General features: G+C 41.4%; 4 protein-coding genes across 6 annotated transcripts; 2 read left to right on the top strand and 2 right to left on the bottom strand.

Annotated features, from left to right (window-relative positions):
• Positions 1–35: 35 nt before the first annotated feature.
• On the bottom strand, positions 36–881 carry LOC132789189 (uncharacterized). The gene is made up of 2 exons (XM_060797034.1): positions 209–881; positions 36–128 (listed from the first exon to the last, which is right to left on the bottom strand). Exons 1-2 carry the CDS (start codon positions 561–563, stop codon positions 46–48), a joined length of 438 nt encoding a protein of 145 aa, XP_060653017.1. The 5' UTR covers positions 564–881; the 3' UTR covers positions 36–45.
• A 2,693-nt stretch (positions 882–3,574) lies between these two features.
• On the top strand, positions 3,575–9,084 carry LOC132792871 (uncharacterized). Of its 2 annotated transcripts, none has more exons than XM_060802387.1 (7): positions 3,575–3,675; positions 3,775–3,908; positions 3,966–4,100; positions 4,885–5,414; positions 5,481–5,570; positions 5,629–5,798; positions 7,974–9,084. In XM_060802387.1, the coding sequence occupies exons 1-7, from the start codon at positions 3,596–3,598 to the stop codon at positions 8,692–8,694; spliced, it is 1,860 nt and encodes a 619-aa protein (XP_060658370.1). In that variant the 5' UTR covers positions 3,575–3,595; the 3' UTR covers positions 8,695–9,084. The 2 variants fall into 2 exon arrangements, with proteins under 2 accessions (XP_060658370.1, XP_060658371.1); XM_060802388.1 differs by lacking the exon at positions 7,974–9,084 and adding an exon at positions 7,419–7,452.
• Positions 9,085–12,856: 3,772 nt separating this feature from the next.
• Positions 12,857–15,798, top strand: LOC132788269 (uncharacterized). The gene is made up of 8 exons (XM_060795602.1): positions 12,857–12,963; positions 13,086–13,216; positions 13,274–13,408; positions 14,241–14,779; positions 14,842–14,931; positions 14,994–15,163; positions 15,245–15,720; positions 15,779–15,798. Exons 1-8 carry the CDS (start codon positions 12,884–12,886, stop codon positions 15,796–15,798), a joined length of 1,641 nt encoding a protein of 546 aa, XP_060651585.1. The 5' UTR covers positions 12,857–12,883.
• On the bottom strand, positions 15,710–25,061 carry LOC132789494 (ninjurin-A-like). Of its 2 annotated transcripts, none has more exons than XM_060797548.1 (4): positions 24,785–25,061; positions 18,211–18,271; positions 17,693–18,093; positions 15,710–15,929 (listed from the first exon to the last, which is right to left on the bottom strand). In XM_060797548.1, the coding sequence occupies exons 1-4, from the start codon at positions 24,848–24,850 to the stop codon at positions 15,867–15,869; spliced, it is 591 nt and encodes a 196-aa protein (XP_060653531.1). In that variant the 5' UTR covers positions 24,851–25,061; the 3' UTR covers positions 15,710–15,866. The 2 variants fall into 2 exon arrangements, with proteins under 2 accessions (XP_060653531.1, XP_060653530.1); XM_060797547.1 differs by lacking the exon at positions 15,710–15,929 and adding an exon at positions 16,571–17,624 and having other exon boundaries at positions 24,785–25,047.
• Positions 25,062–25,318: the final 257 nt, after the last annotated feature.

The following is a 25,318-nucleotide window of genomic DNA, read 5'->3' as shown; positions in this document are numbered from 1 at the left end:
ACATTGACAACGGTTACAATGAAAATGCCAATGACTGTGTAATTATTAATTCTGTTCGCACGAGAGATATCCTCCTCTTTTTTGATATCGTATCTGTAATTCCATATAAGTCCGACGCCGACGCCAATCTAATTATATACAAAATATTAAGTGAGATGAGATAATTATGGGACTACCAATTTGACAATATTGCGAGTAAGTAACACACCTGGAATATGATGCTCAACGAAATTAAAGATAAACTGATAAAAAAAATATGCAGACTTGGTTTCGGTCTCCAGCACATGACGCAGTTGATTCGCATTCGCCGAGAGCAGCGCCAAGTCCATCATACCCTGTGCCAGTGTCTTCCTACTCTGGTATACATTTAAATCGGGAGATTTTTCTTGCTTCTCTTTATCGACCAGAAGATCAGCAGTTTTGTTATTTAAATCGGGAGATGTTGCACCACCTTTAAAGATGCCTTGCTCCTCTTTATCGACCAGAAGATCAGCAGTTTTGTCATTAGCTTGCGATTTATCAGCGCCCTTTCTTTTACCCTTTTTACGAAATATTTTACTCATTTTTTAATGAATTTAAGACAATTACCAAAAGTCTAAATGAATTTCTTTGTTTCTTTTCGGGCTCTGTGGTCGTATATCTTTGAGTAATGCACTTGATAATAGCACTTGACGTGTTTGTGGGGAAAATGAAAACTCGTGCGCGTTTAGCAACCGCGTCTTACGTTATTAACCATGCAACTGACACTGAGCAGTTACAATTCGCCCTTATCAAGGTATCAAAAGTAATGAATCGATATGAAAAGTTACTCGAACTTAAAGTAAAATAAAAAGTTTCAACAAACTAAAATCGGTCTACAAGCAATTATCAATAAACTAAGATATAGCTACTCAATTGATTGCTAATCAAAATAGGGCACTACAGGAGCAGATTGCTTAGTTAAAATTAAAGTTCACAACTAACACAAGTACAGTTGGGAAATATAAAACCAGAGTTATGAATGATAACTCTTAACAGAAGATATATAGGTGCGCTTACAATTTTAAGGGACAAAGTAAAGGGATAAAGTAATGCTATATTAGCTAGATTAGATTTCGCTTACAGAGATAAGCGCCCAATTTATATAATATAATTCAACAAGAATTGAGTGTTCTGAGACAAGGTAAAATGACCGTGCTCGAATACTACAATTAAGTCAACAAAAAACTCACCTTACTGGTGATCAAAACAATCATGACCAATGTCATAACTGAAATGAAGAAAAAGAATAGAGATAACGCCTTGCGTATTTTTATTACTGGATTAAACGGTTCTTTGTCGGAAATATTGTTTTCTCTCAAACCAGAAAATTTGCTCAATGCCTTGGCGAAAGCCCAAGAGCTTGAAGCAAATCATCAAAGAGAAAATTTTGCTTACAATTATTTTGCAAACATATTGCAAAATAATAATGACACAAATCCAAAAGTTCAGGAAAAGAAAGTTGAAACTTGAAATCAGAATAAAAAGAAATATAACAATCAAAACCGTAATAACAATAATAATGTACGTTTTAATCAAACGGTTAATAACCAAAACCAGAATTGTACAACTTCAAACTGTACAAGAACCTATGGAAATGGATCCATCCACTCAAATTTTAAACAAACCATATTATCAAAATCATTCTTATCCCAGGAAACAAGAACCTGCTTCTGTTTCTGTACAACAGCGTAATAAAGTAATGCGCATCAATAACATTGATGAGAACCATTTTTTAGAAGATCAGGGGACAACTCCCAATCATCTTCAGAATAGATAAGAAAAATAATAAAAACCTATAGATACTAATTGATACTGGTGCATTCTATTGCAATAAAGGTATATATATGTAATAACGGTGAATAATTGGCAATCAAGAAAGCAAGTATATCGATATAGTACACCATTCAAAATATGCCATAGACGGCACAATGTACCAGATTGTCGGCCAAAGCAACTAAGACCCCTAGTAAGTAGGCGTTTTTGCCCATACAAAAGTATTTCTCTAATAACTTCCACAATTTTTATCTGATCGCAACCAAATTTTCAGGAATCATAACTACTATAGTAATTATTGTATATACCAACTCTAGCTTTAAAATTAGGCTTGTTATTCAATTTTTTCGATTTGCGGGGGCGGAAGTGGGCGTGGCAAAATTTTGAAACAAACTTGATCTGCGTGCAAACATAACAAATGCTGTCGAAAAAAAAATTATAGCTCTATATCTTATAGTCTCTGAAATCCAGTGTTTCATACGGACAGACGGACAGACACACAGACGGACAGACGGACATGGCTATATCGTCTCGGCTGTTGACGCTGATCAAGAATATATATACTTTATAGGGTCGGAGATGCCTCTTTCTAACTGTTACATACATTTCCTGCCGGCACAAAGTTATAATACCCTTCTACCCTATGGGTAGCGGGTATAATGAGGTAAAAGAGTTTTCGTTAGGTATAACAATTCTTTATGTGAATGATACGGTTGTAATGACATTTTGTAATGTTTAATATAAATTTTAAAAATTAACAAACACTTATGGATTATATGCATTATACGCAATGTGAACGATATACCGTCGTGCCGGCAATTAAATGATCTGTTCAAGATCAACACCAAATTGAAAGAGCATGACACTATTCCTTCGATTGCTGCCAAAGCACAGTGGTTCCGCCCATAGGCCAAAATTCAAAAAATCGTCATTACCAAAAAATTACGAAAAGAAAACAAATTATCTCAAAAATGTCCACACACAGTACATACGCAAGTACTTAAATGTAGGTTGATTGTGTGTGAGTTGTATTAACTGCACTTGGCTTTGTTGCAATTTAATTTGATAACATCAAAATTCTAAGAAATTGCTCTACGTTCAGATAAACAAGTAAGAAAGTTACAGTCGAGTGTGAGATACCCGCTACCCATTTTTAATGAAGGCAAAATATTGCGGTATTATTTTCAAAATATACCGAAAATACTAAAAATATACCAAATGGTATATGTGGTATATCGATATAGTACCGCATTCAAAATATACCATAGACGTCGCAATATACCAGATTGTCACCCAAAGCAACTAAGACCCCTAGTAAGTGGGCGTTTCTGCCCATACAAAAGTATTTCTTTAATAACTTCGACAATTTTTATCTGATCGCAACCAAATTTTTAGGAATAGTAATTATTGTATATACCAAAATTACGCTTGTTATTCGATTTTTTTGATTTGTGGGGGCGGAAGTGGGCGTGGCAAAAATTTGAAACAAACTTGATCTGGCGGACATGGCTAGATCGTCTCGGCTGTTGACGCTGATCAAGAATATATATACTTTATAGGGTCGGAGATGCCTCGTTCTCGTTCTGCCGGCACAAAGGTTTAATACCCTTCTACCCTATGGGTAGCGGGTATAAAAATTTGTTTTAGCTGGTTTGTTTGTTTTTTGGTCAATCAGTTTGCCTGATAAGGCTTAATTGACATATAAAGAAGTCGTCTGGACATATGTATATTCGATATAGATTTAATAGTTTAGCAAAAAATAGTTGCTTTCTTGCCGCTGTGAAGTGAAGTCAAATTGATAATGAGTAGAAAAAGTATTCGTGAAGTACAACAATCCTTTGCCGAATCGCTTGGATTTGGTAATGAGACCATCTGGGACCTGTGAGTATTCTGCACGAAATTTGCGAAGAAACAGAAATGATCTGTATTAATAGAAGTACATTTTATTGTAAGATAATTTTATTCATGTATAATATAAAGTTTGTCAAATGAGCAATCCAAAATATTGAAAAAAAAGATCCGCATCCTTATTCCTGATCCTGAAAAAAATGACAAACAATGTGCAGTATTTGCCAGAATACGACAAACTATATTCGATGCAGTTTGGGAACAACGTAAGTAAAGATTTCCCTATACCACTTCATGTGGTTTATTGTATCGTGAATTCGCAGGTAAATACACAAATCGCCAGTCGTTAACATCGATCTTTTATGTGCTGGTTGCCACCGATGAGACGAATGAAGATGATGCTATAAATTCCACAAAATGGTCTTGTCATCCGGTTTTTCGTGCACGTCGCTGCGTTTGTAAGCATGTTCGATTTTTATACCTTCACCCATAGGATGGAAAGGTATTACAAGAAGAAGCAGTCATCTTCTCCAACCCCGTATTGAAGATATATTCTTGAACAGAAAATAAATATGAATATTTTTATATTTAGTTAGTCCTGTAGAATATATTGATACACAGCATTCGGTATATTTTAGTATTTTGTTAGTCCTGTATAGTGAATTAATATACAAAATACGGCTTTTAGTATATTCTTTGTATTTTGCTAGTCATGCATAGTACATTCATATACCAAATACATCTTTTGGTATATTTCCATTATTTTGTTACCCCTGTAGAGTACATTGATAAACTTAATGTCATATAAAGTATATTGATATACCAAATACAGCTTTTGATATATTTTTCGTATTTTGTTTGCCCTGATATACTAAATACAGTTTTCGTCATATTTTAGTATGTATACCCGCTAGGGTAGAAGGTACCTATAGGGAAGAAGGATATTATAATTTTGTGCCTGCAGGAAATGTATGTAACAGACAGAAGGTGGCATCTCAGACCTTATAAAGTACATATATATATATTCTTGATCAGTGTTAACAGCCTAGACGATCTAGCCATGTCCGTCTGTCTGTCCGTCCGTCTGTCCGTATGAACACCTAGATCTCAGAGACTATAAGAGATAAAGCTATAATTTTTTTTATTAGTATTTTTGGTATCTTACAGTCGAGCAGACTCCATTTTAGCTTTCTTTCAAGTTTATTATCTTATCTGCAATTGACTAAATCGATCGCCTAATAGCTGATATCAATGGACGCAGCGTCGATTGCTGCCTGATTTATGTGGACGAAAATGGACGTGTCTATCAGAATTGGGAGTCCTATGTGACCAGCAATCAGCTGCCCGAAGGCATTATGGTGACACCTCCTCGAGGCGTCTACAATCTTACATTGCGAGGCGAAGTCATCTTGCAATCCATGCCAACGCCGGCATCTTCAACGGAAAGCAAGGTACTTGGTGCACTCGACATTACCTTGGCAGTGGGTGGCTTGGGAGCAGCAGCTGTGCCCATAGCTGGACTAGCGCTCACAGTCGCTGCACCCGTTATGTTGGTAGCTGGCGCTGTTGGTTTAGCAGCTGCTGGCTATTCGACGGCACGAGCTGGCGCTCAGCTTGTGGATCGCAGTCAGCACGAGCAGTCAATCAATGTGACAGATCGCACGGCACGTGGTCAATGGCTGAGTGTGGTGGCAGGTGCTGTTGGCCTTGGGGCTGCAGGTGCCACAAGTGCCGTGACAGTGGCCACAAATGCTGGCCGAGATGTGGGCGCCGTAAGTGTCATTTTCAAGTGTAAGTGTCGAGTTGAAGCGATAACTAATCAAACTATCCAACTACAGATTGCTCAATTGACGGTCAACAGCATGAACATTTCATCCATTATGATATCAGCCACAGGCTTGACGAGTGGCGTCATAGATTTAATACTTGTAAGCTGTAGTATTATTATTGTTTTGATACATTATAGAATACATTATTCATTTGCAGAAACATCAGGATGGCGACGATATATCCACCATGGATGCTCTACAGTTGTCTGCCTCGCTCTTCCTGTTCACGCACAGCGTCTACAATTTTAAACTGGCTTCGACTATCATCAATGATACGGCCAACAATCGAATTGGCTCGTATCGTGAATCGCTAAGCAATCAACAGAGGTGAGTTAATTAATCTCAATTGGAAAGGTGAGGTAGGTAGGACCGGCTGCCCCTATTAGGGGCGAACCATAGACTAGTTGAGGTTTGTAGCTATGCCGGTGGAGGTGTAGCTATGTCGTCTCAGAAGTCGCACAGCATAGATGCTGGACATCTACAGAGAAGATGCTCAAGTGTTTCCTTAACTCCGGACTCGTTGCATTTCCTGCACTGATCGCTGTTCATGATACCCATCTTTACAGCATGGATTAGCCTACAGTCTTTCCTTGACGTATTTGGTTAAGTTAGTGTTTATTGAAGCACACATCAGCCTTGCAGTTTTGCACGAGTTGGTATTGCGCCAGCTCTCGTCCCTCTGACGCCTAGAGCGTACTTCAATTTCCCTGCCTAGAGATCTCTGAGATATTAGCACATTGCACATATTGTTAACATAAAGCCCAACCCCTTTTGGCAAGAGTGTCCGCGATCTCGTTGCCATCGATGCCCTCGTGGCTTGGGATCCAGTAGATGCGCAGATGCGACTCTATTGCTCTTCTACTTTCCAGGACAACTTTGGACTTGACCACTTCTGAGTACATTGCTCTTATTGGAGCCTAGCTGTCAACAAAGATGTTAATCGAGTTGTACTTTTGTGGCCTTGCCTAGCGAAGCCTTCCGACTGGAAGATGATGCAATGGTCAGAGAGTTTGTAGAAATGTTTGGAATCGGGGTGGCACCGATTCCTTTGTCCATCTTCGACCCGTCGTTGAAGAGGTTTAGGGCTTCGGGAATGCATACCCCTTCCCGCCTGCAGCCCGGTTCCACATATGTCGTGTTAGTCTCCCTACCAATAAAGTAAGTTCCATTTCTGAAGCGAGGCTGGTTATGCTTATGTCGTCGGCATAGGCAATTAACTTGGGAGCCCGTCTAGTAAATTTTTGTAGCAGGCTATTCACAACCAGATTGCAAAGGAGAGGCGAGAGAACCCCTCCCTGGGTAGTGTTATCTCGCACATCCTTTGTAATAGTCGAATCGCCCCACGTGGCTACTTCCCGCCTGTCACCAAGAAATCGGTTAAGGCTCTTCATATAGCGTCAGTAGTGACATTATTATAGGCGCCTGAAATGTCCAGAAATCCCCCTAAGCATATTCTTTGAAGTGGTCTGCCTTTTCAATGGATGCTACAAGAGCATGGATATGGACTTGCTCTTCGTATACGCATTCTGATTGGGGGCCAACAGATGCAATGAATTGCTTCTGATATGCATATCAAGAAGCTTCTCCAAAGTTTTTAGCAGGAAAGAGGTTAGGCCGATTAGCCGGAAGTCATTTGAGTCCTCATGGTTGCATTTGCCCGCCTTCGGCAGGAAAATGTCTTTAGAGGTCCTCCGTAAGCCCTGAGACCGTGTTGCCTGACGCTATCCACGGTTCCTGGACCAAAGTCGTGTAGGTGGACCCTCAAAGTGTGTGACCTTGGCGAGTCGGCTCTTGGTCCGAGACGGCTAACCTCGAGTTGTTGATTGTAACGGAATTGTTACAACTGATTTGTAGACTTTTGGGTACTTTTATTCTTGGGAGTCCCCATAGTGTTTTCAGTCTGACCGCCAGACACCTCGTACCATGCATTCTGCTTCTTGTTTTCAGACAGACAAGTGCCCGATAGACAAGGAGCATAGTCCTCAGCTAGGATCGGCAGTACCTTAAACGTCGGCGCATAGTAGAGATCTCCTACCCGATGACAGTGAGGCTTTGCAGATCCTACCCAGCCAACACCATCGGGAAGGTTCAGTAGAGGATTTTGCCAGCCTCAATTGGAAAGCAATCGACACTTTGTCGGCGTAAATATTAAATGGTAATCCCAAGTACCGAATTTTATTTTCATTTGGTGACTGAACCTATTTTGAGTACGCTATAAAGATGAAAATGGAAAGGCATACAAATAAAGAACTTCAACTCAGTTATATAATGTTCTTGAATTGATTTCGATACTTCCCCGAGCTTTATTCTGTGTGCCAAGCTGAGCTATCAACTATAAATGATCTTTGTGGAAAGATATGAATGAATATTTCTCTTGTTTTAGTCATTTTGATTATACAATTTTTTTATTTAGAGAAAGCTGAAACAAAAACGTCCATTAAAATATAATTTTATATTTATAATTCTCACGTTCCGCATACTGAATTGTCCTTTCAATTGCAGACGTACGATTGACAAGGTGGTCAAGGAGACGATCCGAACAAAAGGCGTTTCTACGGACATTATACGGAATGTGAACGAGATGCCATTGCGACAGCACTTCAACAGGGATTTAAATCGCAATGGCATACGCCCCTCATTCGCAGCAAATGGCCAAGGTGTTGAGCTAAATGATCAAGTGTTCACAAATATGGCGGAGTTGCGTATACAGGATAATATTGAACCCGATATCCTTCGTCAAGTGACAAATCCCATGCCAGAGTCATTTGAGGGCTCCGAAGCCAGTGGCAATAACATCTGTCTTGTTGGCAATAACGGTGGTCGAGTTTTCACTGGATCCTCAAGAATGACAGAGTCAACCGCAAATTATTCGCCGGAGAACACAAGAAATTATGCTGACGGCGTACGCATTTTGAGACTCAGCAGTCTGGTGATTAATGGTGTTGCAATTGAACTCTCTCAGTTCGGAGATGGTATTTTCACACGGATTATCAGTGCCGAGAGTTTTGAGAACGCTTTGCTAATGTTGGCCGACAATCTGAATGATAATGTGATGCAATTTGTGCTCAATTTGACGGAGACATTTATGCATATTTTTTGGGATGAACTCAACGATTTTCTAAAGTTTTACATACCGGCAGAGTCGGTGCTATATAGGATTGGTACTCATATATTGGATAACTATCGTTATTTAACGATAGACCATTTACAGCTTTTTTACTAGAGAAATCCTTGTGGCCGTTAGTGATTATTTTACTTCACTAAATCCAAACAATTTCCCTGGATTGCTGACCAAGTGCAAGGTGTGCAATCATTTCTATAACATTTGCGACTTGTAAGCGAAAAAATGATGGAAACAAGCGCACAAATTAATTGAACACAATGTCATGTTTCAATAAATATTAAAAGATTATTCATTTTATACCCGCTAGGGTAGTAGGGTATTATAACTTTGTGGTGGCAGAATATGTATGTAACATATACCAGATATTAATACACCATTCGGTATATTTGTGATATTTTGTGGTATATTAATTTGGTATATTTTGAGAATAATACCGCAAAGTTTTGATTTTACTTGTTATAAAATACATAAATACGCCACGCAAAAGAAACACAGGTAATAATGCATAATTTAATAACATCAATAATAAAAATATAAAATAATAATAATAATAATAATAATTTTCAGATAATTAGCTTCTTTTGTAAGTATTAAGTACAGCAGGAAGAAAATAGTACTATAACAACACAGGTAAAAAAATGTATTTATTTGGGCCAAACCTTAGTTTAAAGAGTTTATGTGAAGTTTACGATTGGGTGAACGTTTTGGCGAAACCTTGACGCTTCAATCGCCTCAACAGTCCAGCTGGTAGGAGTCTCCTAGCGAGTCTGCTCCTATGAGTTAGCAACCTATCGCTATATCCGTTTGTGTGTCTACCAATCTGCTCCTCTACAGAATGTATTTTCAGATCGCGGTGTAGGGTGGATCCTCTCACGTACCAAGGGCAGTTTGTAATTTGCCGTAACACTCTATTTTGCAGTACTTAAATGCGTTTGTAGTTTGATTTGGCAGCAATCCCCCAAATCTGCATTCCATATATCCAAATTGGCACTATGCAATGTACGTATACTGCTCTCTTTGCTCGAAGAGACGTTTTGCTTCTTTTGTTGAGCAGCCAGCGCAATTTCTGTAACGATTTTAAGATTCCATAGAATGGAGCAGGTAGCACCATTTTTATTTTACACAGAAGGCCATCGTGCCATACTCTGAAGAAGGCTTGATGCATGTCTATAAAGACTGCGTTGCAGTACACTAAGTCGTCAAACGCTAGCAGGATATGTTTTGCCAGCCCGTGAATTTGTTCCACTGTACTGTCCCCTCTCTCATGACATCATGCAGTCTATTGGCAATAAGTCGTTCAAATACCTTCGATAACGATGGGAGCAAGCTAATTGGTCGATAGGATTATGTTTCAGCTTCTGGTTTGCCTGGTTTATAAATCATCACAATCGTAGCCATCTTCCACTGCTTTGGAAACACCTGCATTCTCAGCATGGCATTGAAAATGCTTGCAATAGAGGGGGATAGCCTTCATTGGCAAAACCTTCAACGTGCGATTGCGTATCCTATCTATGCCAGGTATTTTTTTTTGGTACTTAACGATTTGATGACGTCACATATCTCCTCAGTTCTCACTGGCTTAATGGGAAGTGACATTTGCAGAGCCGTCTGTAGATGCTGTTGCGTGATCCTGACCTGTTCCATTGAGGTAAAATCGAATGGAGTGAATCGAGCTTCTAAGTGGACTGCAAACGCATTATCTTGTTCTTCTTCATTTCTGGCAAGGCCACCACTAGGGCACTGAACTGGAACCTGCCTGAAGGGTTGTCTTTTCAAGGCTTTTGTGCATCTCCAAAGCGAGTAGTTGTCGTCAACCGTGTAGTCTAATGATGCCAGTTTTTGCTCGAAGAAATCATTCCTTAGCTGCATATACATATATAGTTTTCAACTGCCTTGTAGTCCGGTACCACATTAATCGATCCCAAGGGTCTTGAGAACGTCGTTTATCTGCAAGAAGTTGTTTGGCTTCCCTTGTGAGGCTAATTCCGTATTCGATTGCATCTGGTTGAGCGGAAGGTGGATGCAGCAGCAGCCCTGTGTATGGAGTCAGTCAGTATATCAACTTACCTTCTATGTCATTTCCAGAGTCTAGGGCTCGATTTAATTGCCATGAGCCTTCCAGATGCTGTCTAACATAAATGCTGGCAAATTAGTGTGTTTTGTAATGAGCTGAGGAGAAGTAGTGACGCTAACGGTGACGACAAGGGCTAGGTGATCTGAATCAAGGTACCAGCTCTGTTTTATATTTATCAGCAAATCAGGAATTCCATGATATAAGGCAAAGTCACTGCAGGTAGGCGTGTGGTTGTGAACATATGGGTACCTTGTGGGCGATCCTGTAGCAAGAACTTTGTCTCCGCAAGCAACGACGACTTCTGATAGTTTGCGTCCTCTGAGTGAGTTGTACATATGTGTCACCCCACATCCAGTGTCTAGCATTCAGTCTCCGCCAATTAGATATCGTTGACCGCTAGCAGTATGTCAATGAAGTCTCTTTCTTCAAGTCTATTTCTCGGAGTGCTAGTATAAGCACTAACCTCCACATCTCCTAGTTCAGTAGCAACTTTAATTGTTGATTGATAGTAAGTGTCTCAATAATTCTTCGAGGAAAGTGGCGTAGAGTACTTCTTACTAAAACAGCTGCGCCGCCTCTACTGTGATTGTTGTTCGATGGCTTGTAGGCGGGATTGAAGGCATATCCAAAGACTTAGACTGTTTGTCCTCGGTTGAGCCTAATTTCAGACAACAGAATAATGTCAACGTTATTGCTGTGCGCAAACCTCTTTGGCTTTTCCAGCTATGCCGTTGACATTCCAAATAAGAATCTTTAGTGGATTCATTGTGATTCTGGAACGTTAAACTGGAGCTGTTAGCACAAGGCTTAACATTAATGAAGAAGATATTGAGTTTGCCATCAGTATTTGTTCTTGATTTTGGGTTGTGGATTTGTAGCACTTCGTAGCCAAGAGTTTTGAAGTTCTCCGTAATGTCGCTTGTTTAACGTGCTATGGTGCAGACCTTTTACAACGATTCTATACGGCTTGTCTGTTTTCATTTGGTAGGTGTGAAATTCCTAGCCAACGTTATCCTCATGGTCCACAATGGCTCTGTAGGTATCACTGTCTTTAGGGAATATTCTTATCGTTTCGCCTTGATTGACCTTAACGATAACTTTGTCTCTATTAGCAACCTCATCTATACGTCCAGGAGCAGCCTCATCGTTATCATTATTGCTAACTCCTGCGTTTTTCACTGTGACATTAGTATCACCTACAGTTGCTTCATCAGCATCATCTGTTTCCTCATCCATGTCCAACTAAGCGAACATGTTGCTTGCCTGAGATCGATTGCTCTGTGTCAGTAGAGCAGCACTTTTGCTGGTGCTTGGCTGATCACTCTCAGCCGAGAGTAAGCGTGAGCGTTCATGACCATTGAACGCCCTCTTATTCTTAAGGGGAGACGACAATGGTTGCTTTTTTCTTTTGCCGGTTAAACACTTTTGCCCGTTTACCAGTCTAGTTGCAGCTGCACTGGGTGTAGCAGTATAATTGGTAGCAGAGCTGTGATGGGCATAACCACTACGGCTATCATTGGCTATGCCAGAACAATTGCTGCTAGTTAATGCAGCAGCCAGGTTGTAGGAGCTAGTTGTGGTAGTAGCCATGGAGTACGTGGTGTTGCTGGTAGCTCTCGTAAATGTTAATGTGGTAGTGGTTGTACTGTTGTATTTTGTTTCTTGTTGTAACGCATAAGGCATATTACCAGAAACATGGTGTATTCTTTCGTAAACAGCCTGCTTGTTTCCAAGTATGGAGTCAGAAGAAGTGCTACGATCCATTAGACAATTGTAATATTTAATTTCTTAAATATTAGATTGTCAAAATTTGCACTTGGTTTGTAGTTTTGCTGTTGTTTCAAGCAAATGTGGCAGCAAAGCAGAATATCTGACAGAGATAACGGCACATGCGCACCAGCTTGCCCGTTTGGGCAGGCGCACACTTTGTTGTTATTGTCTTTGTTATCACTATTACCGACATAGACTTGAGACGATGCCTTAAAATAGAATATTATTAGTGAAAATCATAACTTGTACACTCTAAAATTGGATTTCATTATCGTGTCCAGATTAAGGATGTTTGTTTACTTACTTGGTTTGTTTTAGATGGTTTGTTTGCTTGTTTGGCCAATCAGTTTGCCTGATAAGGCATAATTCACAGTATATAAAGAAGTCTTCTGGATATATAATTTAGTTGCTATCTTGCCGCTGTGAAGTGAAGTCAAATTAATAATGAGTGGAAAAAGTATTCGTGAAGTACAACAATCCTTTGCCGAATCGCTTGGATTTGGTAAGGAGACCATCTGGGACCTGTGAGTATTGTACACGACATTTGCGATAATATTGAGGATATTCAAGAAACAAAAATCTCCTGCGTTAATAAAAAAATATTTTATTGTAAAACAATTTAAATTAATTTTATTTCTGTTTGTAGTTTGTCAAATAGGCAATCCGAAATATTAGAAAAAAAGATCCGCACCCTTATTCCTGATCCTGAAAATTACAAACAACGTGCAGTATTTGACAGAATACGTCAAACTTTATTCGATGCAGTTTGGGAACAACGTAAGTAAAGAATTCCCTATACCACTTCATGTGGTTTATTTTATCGTGAATTCGCAGGTAAATACACAAATGGCCAGTCGTTAACATCGATCTTCTATGTGCTGGTTGCCACCGATGAGACGGATGAAGATGATGCTAGGAATTCCACAAAATGGTCTTGTCATCCTGTTTTTCGTGCACGTCGCTGCGTTTGTAAGCATGTTCGATTATTATACCCGCACCCATAGGTTTGAAAGGTATTAGATGGAGTCATCTCCTCGAACCACATAAAGTATATATATTCTTGATCAGCTCTAACAGTCGAGTCAATATAGCCATGTCAGTCTGTTCGTCTATTCGTATGAAATACTGGATCTCAGAGTCTATAAGAGATATAGTAATATTTGCTTCACGATCATTTCCGCCCCCGCAAATCGAATAACAAGCGTAACTATTTCAAGATTTTTACTACATACATGCAATCACAAGTTCAGCCTTCATTATTCCTGTGCTGTTAAGAGTATATTGATATGCCAAAAACAGTTTTCGGCGTATTTTAGTATTTCGCTAGTCCCGTATAGAACATTGATATGCAAAATACATGTCTTGGTATATTTTAGCATTTTGTTAATCCTGTATAGTATATTGAAATTTAAATATATTTTGTTACTCCTTTTTTATATATATTTGCCAAAAATAGCTTTTGGTATACTTTAATATTTTTGCTAGTCTTGATAGTGCATTGATATATCGAATACAGTTTTTGGTATATTTTTAGTATTTTGCAAGTCCTGTACACTATATTGATATACCAATTACAGCTTTTGGCATATTTTTTATACATAGCTCTGTATATTTTTAAAATTTTGGTATAATTTAGTATTTTGGTCGGTATATTGGTTTAGTATATTTTAAGAATAATACCGCACTGTTTTATATTCATTGAAAATGGGTGGCGGGTATCTTACAGTCGAGCACACTCGACTTTCGCTTACCTTCTGGTTTATTATCTTATCTACAATTGACTAAATCGATCGCTTTACAGCCAGTCGCAATGGACGCAGCAACAACAGCGTCGATTGTTGCATGATTTATGTGGACGAAAATGGGCGTGTCTATCAGAACTGGAAGTCCTACTTGGATAACAACGAGTTGCCCGAAGGGATTATGGTGGCACCTCCCCGAGGTGTCTACAAACTCACATCGAAAGGCAGAGTTATATTGCAATCAAGGGAAACGCCAGCAGCGGGAGCAATTCGCAAAGCAGTTGGCGTCCTAGACACGGCTTCGGCGGTGGGTGGCTTAGGAGCAGCAGCTGTGCCCGTCATTGGGATGTTCTGCACAGTCGCTGCCCCAATTGTGCTGACAGCTTCCATTGTTGGTGGTGGTTGTGCTGTCTATTCGACGCTACGAGCTGGTGCTCAGCTTATCGATCGCAGTATGCACGATCAGTCGATCAATGTGACAGATCGCACGGCACGCGGTCAATGGTTGGGCGTGGTGGGTGGTGTTGTTGGTCTTGGGGCATCACGTGCTACATCAAATGCGATTAAGGTCACAAATGCCGGTAAACGAGTGGGCACAGTACGTGTTGCATATAAATTGTCTTAGTTGAAGCGATCACTAATTAAATCATTTCACAATAGGTTGCTCAGTGGACTGTTAACGGCATGAACATTTCATCCATTGCGATGTCTGCTACGGGCTTAACGAATGGTATCATCGATTTAGTACTGGTAATTATGCTACTACTATTTACCTCAAGGATATTATTGACTCTTTAATTATTCCATTATAGAAACACGACGATGGTGACGACATATCCACCTTGGATGTGTTACAGTTGTCTGCTTCTCTTTTCCTGTTCACGCACAGTCTCTACAATTTCCAGCTGGCATCGAGCATCATAGATGACACGTCCAACAAACGTATAGGATCGTATCGCAAGACTCTAAGCAATCGACAGAGGTGAGTTGACACGAATTATACTTTTAATATTAACAACAATACAAATTTAAAACTGTGATCTAAACAAAACCTAAATTGCAGACGGATGTTCGACAAGATGGTCAAGGAGACGACTCGCATCAAGGGCGTTCGTCAAGCCAACGTGGACATTATACGCAATGTGAACGATATACCGTCGCGTCAGCAGTTCAATGATCTGTACAAGATCAACACCAAATTGAAAGAACGTGACATTTTTCCCTCGTTTGCAGCCAACGGCAGGGGAGTTCTGCTTAATGGCCAAGTGATCACCAATGCAGCGGATTTGCGTGCCTACGTACAACATAATGTCGGACCCGATATCATCGCCCGGGTGACGAATCCCAAACCGGACACTTTTCAAGGCTTTGGGACAAGTGGCAATAACGCTGCATTTCGAAGCAGTCGTTTTTTAAATCCGCATGAGATAGCGAAAAACGAACGAAGAAAACGACTGTGTCGAATATTTGAATTGGTGCAAAAAGCTCGCAAAGTTCTACCCGAACTCTTTGACAAAAAGTCTGACGATAGTATTATTAGTGAGGAAAGCTACAATACACTGTTACTATTGTTCGATAATTTCGACGATGATATAAGGCAGTTCGCTCTCCAGTTGACAGCTACATTCCTTAAGAGATATAGAGATGGTCTACATGAGAAGCTTCAGTTTTATATATCTTCAGAGTCAGTGCTTTATAGGATTGGTACTCATATACTGCGCAAGTATCCCTCGTTCACTGTAGAAAAACTGGAAAGGAAAGAGGAGAAAATAATGGATGCCATCTATGAATACTTCATATCATTAAATCCCAACAATTATCAGGGTAGATTAAATAGGTGTGATGTCTGCGGATATTTCTATCAAATTTGCGAATTGTGAAAACAAATATAAAATCTAAAATAATAAATGTGAAATTTCAGTTTCGATTTCGTTAAATTTAACGTTTGGGTGTAGAGTATTTTAATAATATTTTCTTTTAATTTGTGTGAATAATAAAACAATACAATTTTTTGTGGATCATTAATACTGTAGTTATTATTGTATCTGCTGTGGTGGCGCAGAGTTCGAAGTTTCCCCTTTCCCGTACAAAGAAGTTACAACACTCGCCTTTTCTTTTTTATACATATATGTATGTATGTATATTTGAAATTTCAAATCCTTGGGCTCAAATGCTAATGAGTCGGTCGACGATAAATAATGTCACCAACATCCAACAGAATAACTAAATGCGCTTATTAAAAATCATAAAATATTAAAACAGTAAAAAAAAAATTATAAAATATGTATATTTTTTTTATATATGTATATATGTTATTTTTCAGTATTACGATCAAAATCTTAATTTTCGAACTTTTTATACCCTCTACCCATAGAGTAAAAGGGTATTATAACTTTGTGACTTCAGGAAATGTATGTAACAGGTAGAAGGAGGCATCTCCGACCCTATAAAATATATACATATTCTTGATCACCAGCAATAGCCGAGACGCTCTAGCCATATACGAGATAGAGCTATATTTTTGTTTCGACATCATTTGTTATGTTTGCACGCAGATCAAGTTTGTTTCAAATTTTTGCCACGTCCTCTTCCGCCCCCGCAAATCAACAAAAATCAAATAACAAGCGTAATTTTAAACCTAGATCGAATTTTGGTGTATACAATATTAACAATAATAGTTATGACTCCTGAAAATTTGGTTGCGATCAGACCAAAATTGTGGGAGTTATTAATGAAATACTTTTATATGGGGAAAAACGCCTACTTACTAGGGGTCTTAGTAGCTTTGGCTAACAATCTAGTATATTGGGCCGTCTATGGTACATTTTGAATGCGGTACTATATCGATATACCAAATATACATTTTGTTTTGTTGTTGTGTTTGCAGTATTTCGGTATATTTTGAAAATAATACCGCTAAATTTTATTTTAGACTTAGTTCTTAGACTTAGTTCTTAGTTTTAAAAATTTGTTCTTAAAGTGGTCTTATTTGAACAACACAACAAATGTTTTTGATTTTAGAACTTGGTTTTTTTCCAGTGCACTGTAGCTTTATTTATTTGTAATTTGATGAGTCTTGCAATAATTGTTGATGGCGATAGACACTGAATTCATTTTGAGATCCAGCCAAATACTGTTTATTTTTATGTTAGCAGCATTAACTGGTGAGCTGACTGAATTCGAATTTCTCTACGGATTTCTTTAAACCATTGATAATTCCAGTCTGTTAAAATATTTTTCGTTTGTCAGTCTTCTGCCCTGTTGACTTGACGCAGACCGCATTGAATTCACGCTGTTGTAAACGCCGAGATTAACACATTGACAACGGTTACAATGAAAATGCCAATGACTGTGTAATTATTAATTCGGTTCGCACGACAGATTTCCTTCTCGTTCTTAATATTGTATCTGCTAATCCATATAAGTCCGACGCCTACGGCAATCTACATATGTATATACAAAATATTAAAAGTCAATGCCAATTTGGCAATACTGCGAGTGAGTAACACACCTGGAATATGATACTCAACGAAATGAACAATAAACTGGGATAAAAATATGGATGTTGTTGTTTTGTCTCCAGCACATAACGAAGTTGATTCGCATTCGCCGAGAGTAGCGCCAAGTCCATCATACCCTTTGCCAGTGTCTTCTTATGCTGATACGTATTAACATCTGGTATTGGCGTCTGCACGCCATTGATGTTCACGAACCCGTTACCATTGTAGCCGGGATATGGAAAGCTTCGACTTGGTCCTCCATTCGGCAGGGGAGATTTTGCAAAAGGAACAACACTTCCACCCCGACTGCCGCCTCGATTCTCATCATCGGCTAGAAGACTATCGTCAACACCAACATTATTGCCATCTGTATAGTGACGATCGTCATTTTCATCGTCATCAGTTTCAGGAACTACAAATGAAAATCAAAGGTAATCAAATACAATTAAATACTTTTTAGTTAAGCAGTTTATACTTAAATCATATGTGAATAGATAGGTGTAACATATTTAGTTCAATCAATACTAACCTGCTCGTGGTATACGACGCACACGTCCATCGATGTCGTCAATAGCCTCGTTGTGAATACCCTGTAAAGCATTGGAATATTTATTGTTAAAGCTTTAGTAATATTAAATGCTAAATAAACTTTGCGATAAAGTTATCCAGTATTTTAATCCACTTATTTTATTATTAGCATAAAATGCATCCTTTGTTTGTAAACACAAATCTTGAGCATTAATAAGACTAAGCAAGTAAGAAAGCTACAGTCGAGTGTGTGTGGGTATCCCCACTACCCATTTTGAATAAATTCAAAATATTACGGTATTTTAAAAATACTAAAAATATTATACCACAAAATACCCAAAATATACAGAATTGTATATATATATTGGTATATTGGTATTGACCTACACTCAATATATATTACAGAGTGCAAAATATACCAGATTGTCGGCCAAAGCAACTAAGACCCTTACTAAGTAGGCGTTTTTGCTTATTCAAAAGATTTTGAAACAAACTTGATCTGCGTACAAACATAACAAATGCTGTCGAAACAAAATTATAGCTCTATCGCTTATAGTCTCTGAGATCCACCTAGGTGTTCATACGGACAGACAGACAGACGGACATGGCTATATCGTCTCGGCTGTTGACGCTGATATATATATAATTCATAGGGTCGGAGATGCCTCCTCCTACCTGCTACATACATTTCCTAAGGTGACAAAGTTATAATACCCTTCTACCCTATGAGTAGCGGGTATAAAAACGCACCATAGCTTCCGTCACATTTGTTGATTAATTCACTTACATACTTGTTTCTATACATACATATGTATGCTATAACTGCATGCGTAAATTTGAGCTAGAAAAAAAGCCGCAGTGAAATTAAATCTCACAATTGTGTCCAGTCTACCTATGACTAACCTGGGATTTTTTGTATTTCTTTTAGGTTAGGTTAGGTAGGACCGGCTGCCCCAGTACGGGGCAAAGCATAGACCAGTGGAGGTCCGTAGCTGAACCGGTAGCTTATCTACGTCTCAGAAATCGCGCAGTATGGATGCATTTTTGGCAAAAGCCAGCAGCATCCTAGGAGAGACGTCCCGAAGATCGTTGTGGCACGGCGAATTAAGGTATTTCAACCGGAGTCGGGATAACGCTGGGCATCTACAGAGAAGATGCTCAAGTGTTTCCTTAACCCCGGGTTCGTTGCATTTCCTGCACTGATCACTGTTCGTGATGCCCATCTTTACAGCATGGACAGCTGACATACAGTGGCCAGTTAAAATGCCTAGCATTAGCCTGCAGTCTTTCCTTGAAAGCTGCATGACGAATTTGGTTAAGTTTTTGTTAGTAGAGGCACACATCAGCCTTGCAGTTTTGCACGAGTTGGCATTACGCCAGCTCGCGTCCCACTGAAGTCTAGAGCGCACCTCAATTTCACTGCCTAGAGTTCGCAGGGATATCGGAACATTGCACATGTTGCCAACATCGAGCCCCACTCCCTCTTTGGCGAGAGTGTCTGCGATCTCGTTGCCATCGATGCCCTGGTGGCTTGGGATCCAATAGATTCGCACGACCGCAGATGCGTTCAGCGACTCTATTGCTCTTCTGCTGTCCAGGACAACTTTGGACTTGACCACATCAGAGTGCATTGATCTTATTGCAGCCTGGCTGTCAACAAAGATGTTAATAGAGGTGTGATCACGCTGTAAACCCCGAGCCAATTCGGCAGCCTTGCCAATGGCAAAAACTTCCGCCTGGAAGATGCTGCAATGGTCTGGGAGTTTATAGGATTGTTTGGAGACCGGGTCCGGGCGGTATACGGCCGCTCCGACACCATCATCCATCTTCGAACCGTCGGTGAAGAGGTTGAGGGCTTCGGGAATGCATAACCCTTCCCGCCAGCACTCCGGTTCCAAGAATATAGTGTTAATATGGTCAGTACTGGTAAGGGGGATAGTATAGTCCAAGTCTCTACTAGTCTCCCTACCAATGGCGCTGTGACCATAGCCTAGCAGACCCAAATTGCCAGTTGCGGCAATCCGTAGGGACGATTTTGCGGCTATGGATTGCGCGTATAGGTGTAATGGTTCCACACCAGCTATTACCTCGAGGGCTTTAGTTGGCGTCGACCTGAGAGCGCCTGTGATACACAGTAGCGCTTGACGCTGTGTCCTTTCCATGATGGATAGGTACGTCCTTTTTTCAGTGGCCTGCCACCACACTAGAACACCGTAGGTGAGGATAGGGCGAACAACTGAGATGTATATCCACCGCATTAGATTAGGAGAGAGGCCCCAAGTGCAACTAAGCATCTTCTTCGCCATGTACAAGGCTCCGGTGGCCTTCTTCACCCTTTCTAACACATTGAGCTTCCATGTCAGTTTGCTGTCCAGGACCACACCTAGGTATTTTACTGCTAGGCTCGGCTTTAGCATAGTGCAGCCTATTTTTGGGGGGGACCACGCAGGTACCTTATACCTCTTCGTGAAGAGGATAAGGTCCGTTTTATCCGCGTTAATGCTGAGCCCGGCTGATTCGGCCCATGCTTTAACTTCCCGCAAAGTAAGTTCCATTACGGAACTAAGGGTGGTTGGGCATTTCCCAGTTATCAAAATGCTTATGTCGTCAGCATAGGCAATTAACTTGGGGCCCGTCTAGTAAATTTTAGAAGTAGGCTATTTACGACCAAATTCCAAAGGAGAGGCGAGAGAACCCCACCCTGGGGAGTGCCACCTCGCACTACCTTTGTAATGGCCGCATCGCCCACGTAGCCACCACCCGCCTGTCACAAAGAAGGCGGTTGACCCATCTGTGGATCGCTGGTGCCGTGTTAATTGAGGTAAGGCCCTTCATAATAGCATCAGTGGTGACGTTATTGAAGGCGCCTGAAATGTCAAGAAATGCACCCAAGGCATATTCTTTATAGTGGTCCGCTTTTTCTATGGAGGCTACTAGAGCATGGAGAGCAGTCTCAATGGACTTGCCCTTTGTATACGCATGCTGATTTGGGGACAACAGATGCATTGAGTTGCTTCTGATGTGCAAATCAAGTAGCTTTTCAATGTTTTTAGCAGGAAAGAGGTTAGGCTGATAGGCCGAAAGTCATTTGGGACCACATGACTGCATTTGCCCGCCTTGGGCAGGAAAATGACTTTCGAGGTCCTCCAAAGAGTGGGGATATGACCCCATGCGAGGCACGCCGAATAGATACCCGATAGCCACGGAACAATCGTGGGCTTGCTGGCTTGCAGCATTGCTGGCGAAAGTCCATCGAGACCGGGCGACCTGACCTTCGCAAAGGAGTTGATAGCCCAAATTATTTTGTTATCTGTAATTAGACTGGCAGGGAGTCTCATAACTGGGAGACTAGGAAAGAGCTGCCAGTCACTATTCTCTATTCAATACATCCGGGAAATGAGTTGAGAGCAGTGCTTCAAGAGTTTCAGCACTGCTCTCCGTCCACGCTCCATCGCCCGACTTGAGCAGACTAGGACTGGAAGCCTGCTTGGACAGCAGCTTCCTCAGTCTGGAGGTGTCTTTGATGTTATCCAGGTCCGAGCAGAAGGTTCTCCATGAAGACCTTTTGGATGATCGGATCATCTTCTTGTACGACTTCAGGAGAGACCTATACTCGTCCCAGACATATTCGTTGTCCGCCTTCTTAGCAAGTTGAAACATGCTAGTAAGCTCTCCACGTAGCGATGAGAGATCTGGGTTCCACCAGGGTGGCTTCGATCTTCTCGTCGGTCTTGAGAGTCTACAAGATTGGCGAAACGCTGAAAGTAGTCCTGCAGAAAGGACATTGACATTAGTTTCTAGGTCCTGCACCGAGTTGATGTTACCCGGCGAACCAAGAGACTTGGAAACAAGGCTAGAGAATTTCGCCCAGTTCGTGTTACGGGGATTTCTGAACGGCTGAGCCGCAGGTACCCTGTTAAAAGGAATGGTAAATTGAATGTACTTATGGTCCGAGAAGGAGGGTCTGTCCAGGACCCTCCACTCTTCAACATTGGTACACTCAGTTGAAATCGTTAAGTCCAGCACATTACTGGAGGTGGGACCTACATAGGTAGATACCTCACCCCTGTTGGCTAGTCTAAGCTTATGGTTAAGGATAAAATCAAGAACTGACTCACCCCTGTCGTTGATGTCGGGACTTCCCCAGACGCTATGGTGGGCGTTGGCGTCCGTTCCGATAATAATATGCTTATTGGAGGAGCAGACCATGTCCACCAGCCTCCGCAGCTCGTCAGGTGGAGCCGGCTTGTCGTGGGCCATATAACAGGATGCCAGCAGCAAACATCCTTCACGGCTCTCCAGCACCACCACGGTTAGATCGTCGTTGCTGTAATTAGGTAGTAGATGAGCTTTTAGCCCCTTCTTTACAAGGATGGCAGTTCTCGATCTGCTTACCAATGTCGGGACGTATAAATCATAGTTGGGCGACTTCAGTCCAGCCACCGTGTTGCCCGACGCTATCCACGGTTCTTGGACCAAAGCCGCGTAGGCGGACACTTCCTCCAGGGCAAGGAGTAGCTCCGCCGAAGCCGTTTTGGATTTATGGAGGTTGAGTTGCAGCACACTCATTAGAGGTTAGCAAACTCGCGGGGGGGCCCGTCTCCATGGACAGTTCCTCCCCACCTCCTCCGTCTTGTCAGTCAGGCTGAGGTGCTGGGTGGCGTCGGTCACGCTCTCGAGACCGAGATCTGCCTCAACCTCCCCAGACCTCAGCGTGTGTGTGTCCTTGTCGTTCGGATGACGTTTCTTGAGGCGAAGGTACACGCTCCCTAAGCCCCACGCCATCTTCCCATTGCGTTTATATAGCAGATCCTCGGCCTCCTTGTTGATCTGAATGATCACGTGCTGCCCACCACTGGGTAAAGGTTCATCAACCTTCAGCACGGACCAATCACTCGTCGGTATGGCCGGGTTCTGCTTTTAAGCAGCTGAAGCGCCCGCTCTCCCTGGACAACTATTGGGAAAAGGACTTTCGCCTTCGGCATGGACGGAATATTATTCCTGTCCACCACGTCCAGCTTGGCCCCTCCCACAGCCCGTCCAGTTTGGGTACGGTCGCTTGCAGCCACTGCAATGTTGGGTCGTCCTTGCATGTCAGGATCTTGACACCATTCAGCCAGCCAGTGCCTTCGAATGTAGGCATTGGACTGTCTGGGACATTCTCCATCCTGACAAACAGTGCGTCGACCAGCTTACTATGGGTCAACCGCCACCGCTCTGCAGACATTTTCCCGTTAGGGTCCCTCTGTCTATGAGAGCAACGGCGAGATGCCGCCTGGCAGTTTCAGCAACCGTTGCTCTCTGTTTCGTCCTGTTCGAGTCCGTGTTGGTGGAGCCAGGTGCTCGCAGCTTCTTGCTCACTGGAGCCCCTTGCTTGGGACTCTCAGCGGACCGTTGGCGCTTGCTTGCCATGGACTCCACCTTGTTGTTGGCAGGGCCGGTAGAACCGGTCTGCACTTTATTGTCTTTGGAAGGGGCTAAGTTGGTTTTCCCGCATCCACGTGTTGGCCCAGGCAAGCCTCTCCTGGTCCTTGACGGACAGGTTAGCTACGCCACTAAGCCTTGCGTGAATACGGGTCGCCGCCCTATTTTGGCCTTCTCCTTCAGCCCCCGTGCCCCGCTGCGCAACCTTGGAGGTGCTGGCGATAGGCAGGGGTGACTGAAGAGGAAGACGTTCCCCTCCACCGTAGAAGTTGGCGCAGCGCTCTTTTGGTCCGTGTCGGTTAAGACCACAGCACCCGCGCGCACCAACCTCGAATTTTTGGTGGCAGTGTTGTTACAACTGATACGGCCTGCTCCCGCCGCCTCAGAGGTGTGACCGCTGGCGACACGCAGAGAGGATCTCTCCCCCCCCCCGTGCCCGCCGGTGGTAGCAGTCACGCCTTCCACCGACGTTTGGGCTGACATCCCAGCCCGAGTTGAATAGTTTAAAGAGTCCATTCCGAGACCATAGTTGGCTAATTTTGTTCTTGGGAGCCCCCCATAGCGTTTTCAGTCTGACCGCCAGACACCTCGTACCATGGATTCTGCTACTTATCTTCAGGCAGATGCCCGAAAGATAAGGAACAGAGTCCTCAGCTAGGATCTGCAGTTCCTGAAATATCGACGTATAGTAGAGATCTGCTACCCGTTGACACTGAGGTAATACAGATCCTACCCAGCCAGCACCCTCGGGGAGGGTTCAGCAGAGGATTTTTGCCAGCCATTTCTTTTAATGGTACACAGACAGATACTTTCATCAAGTTCAACACTGTTTACTTTGGCAATTATCAGCAAAATCTTCATAAACATATTTATAGCGAATCTAACTAGTCGAAAGATTGTATATAATAAAATATTTAAATGTTCTAAATGATGATCGACTGGAAGATGCTGTGCATTTTAAAGATAAGTTGTTCTTGTGTGATTCATGAAATATTTAATTGTAATTTAAGTTCTTTATTTACATAGTTTTCCATAAAAAGTACTTAAGGTATTTTTATAGTTTATAGTAAGTTTTAATTTTTGCTCTGGTTTCTGCTTTAAAGTCGACTGAATGTAATGTATGCAAATCAGTTTAGATCAATCTAACTTACTTGATTTTTTAATTTATCAGCATCCATCTTATCCATTTGAAGTGTAATATGTTTTAGATTGTTCATTTTTCAATTAAAAATACGTTTTAACCGACAATGTAAACAAAATTTTAATGAGTTGAGGAAAAATACAAAAAAGTTAACGTGAATGAACACTTGATAATATCACTTGACGACGTTTTGACCGGGAAGCGAAAACTCATGCGCGTTTAGCAACCGCGTCTCACGCTATTAAAAATACAACCGACACTGAGCAGACCCCCAAACCTAAATCTTCATCCGAGATGAAATAGCATTCGCTGTTGCCGTTAACGTTAATGCTCTTGGCATGCTCTCCATCTCTCTCTCTCTCGGTCTTACATCAATGTCCAGATGCGACTCTCACGTAATGTTTGTGCTTTAACCAAAAGCTCTTTCTTGCTCTCTAAAAGCCGCTTGCTAGCATGCTAACTGTGAGTCGAATTAGAAATGCTAAAACTTAGTATGAAAGTTTATTCACATAAACAAACGCACACACACACACCTACATACAAA

This window comes from Drosophila nasuta, chromosome 3, assembly GCF_023558535.2.
Source record: "Drosophila nasuta strain 15112-1781.00 chromosome 3, ASM2355853v1, whole genome shotgun sequence".
Classification (NCBI taxonomy): Eukaryota; Metazoa; Arthropoda; class Insecta; order Diptera; family Drosophilidae; genus Drosophila; species Drosophila nasuta.
The sequence above is the reverse complement of the archived record's forward strand: the minus strand, read 5'-3'. Positions and strand labels throughout refer to the sequence as shown.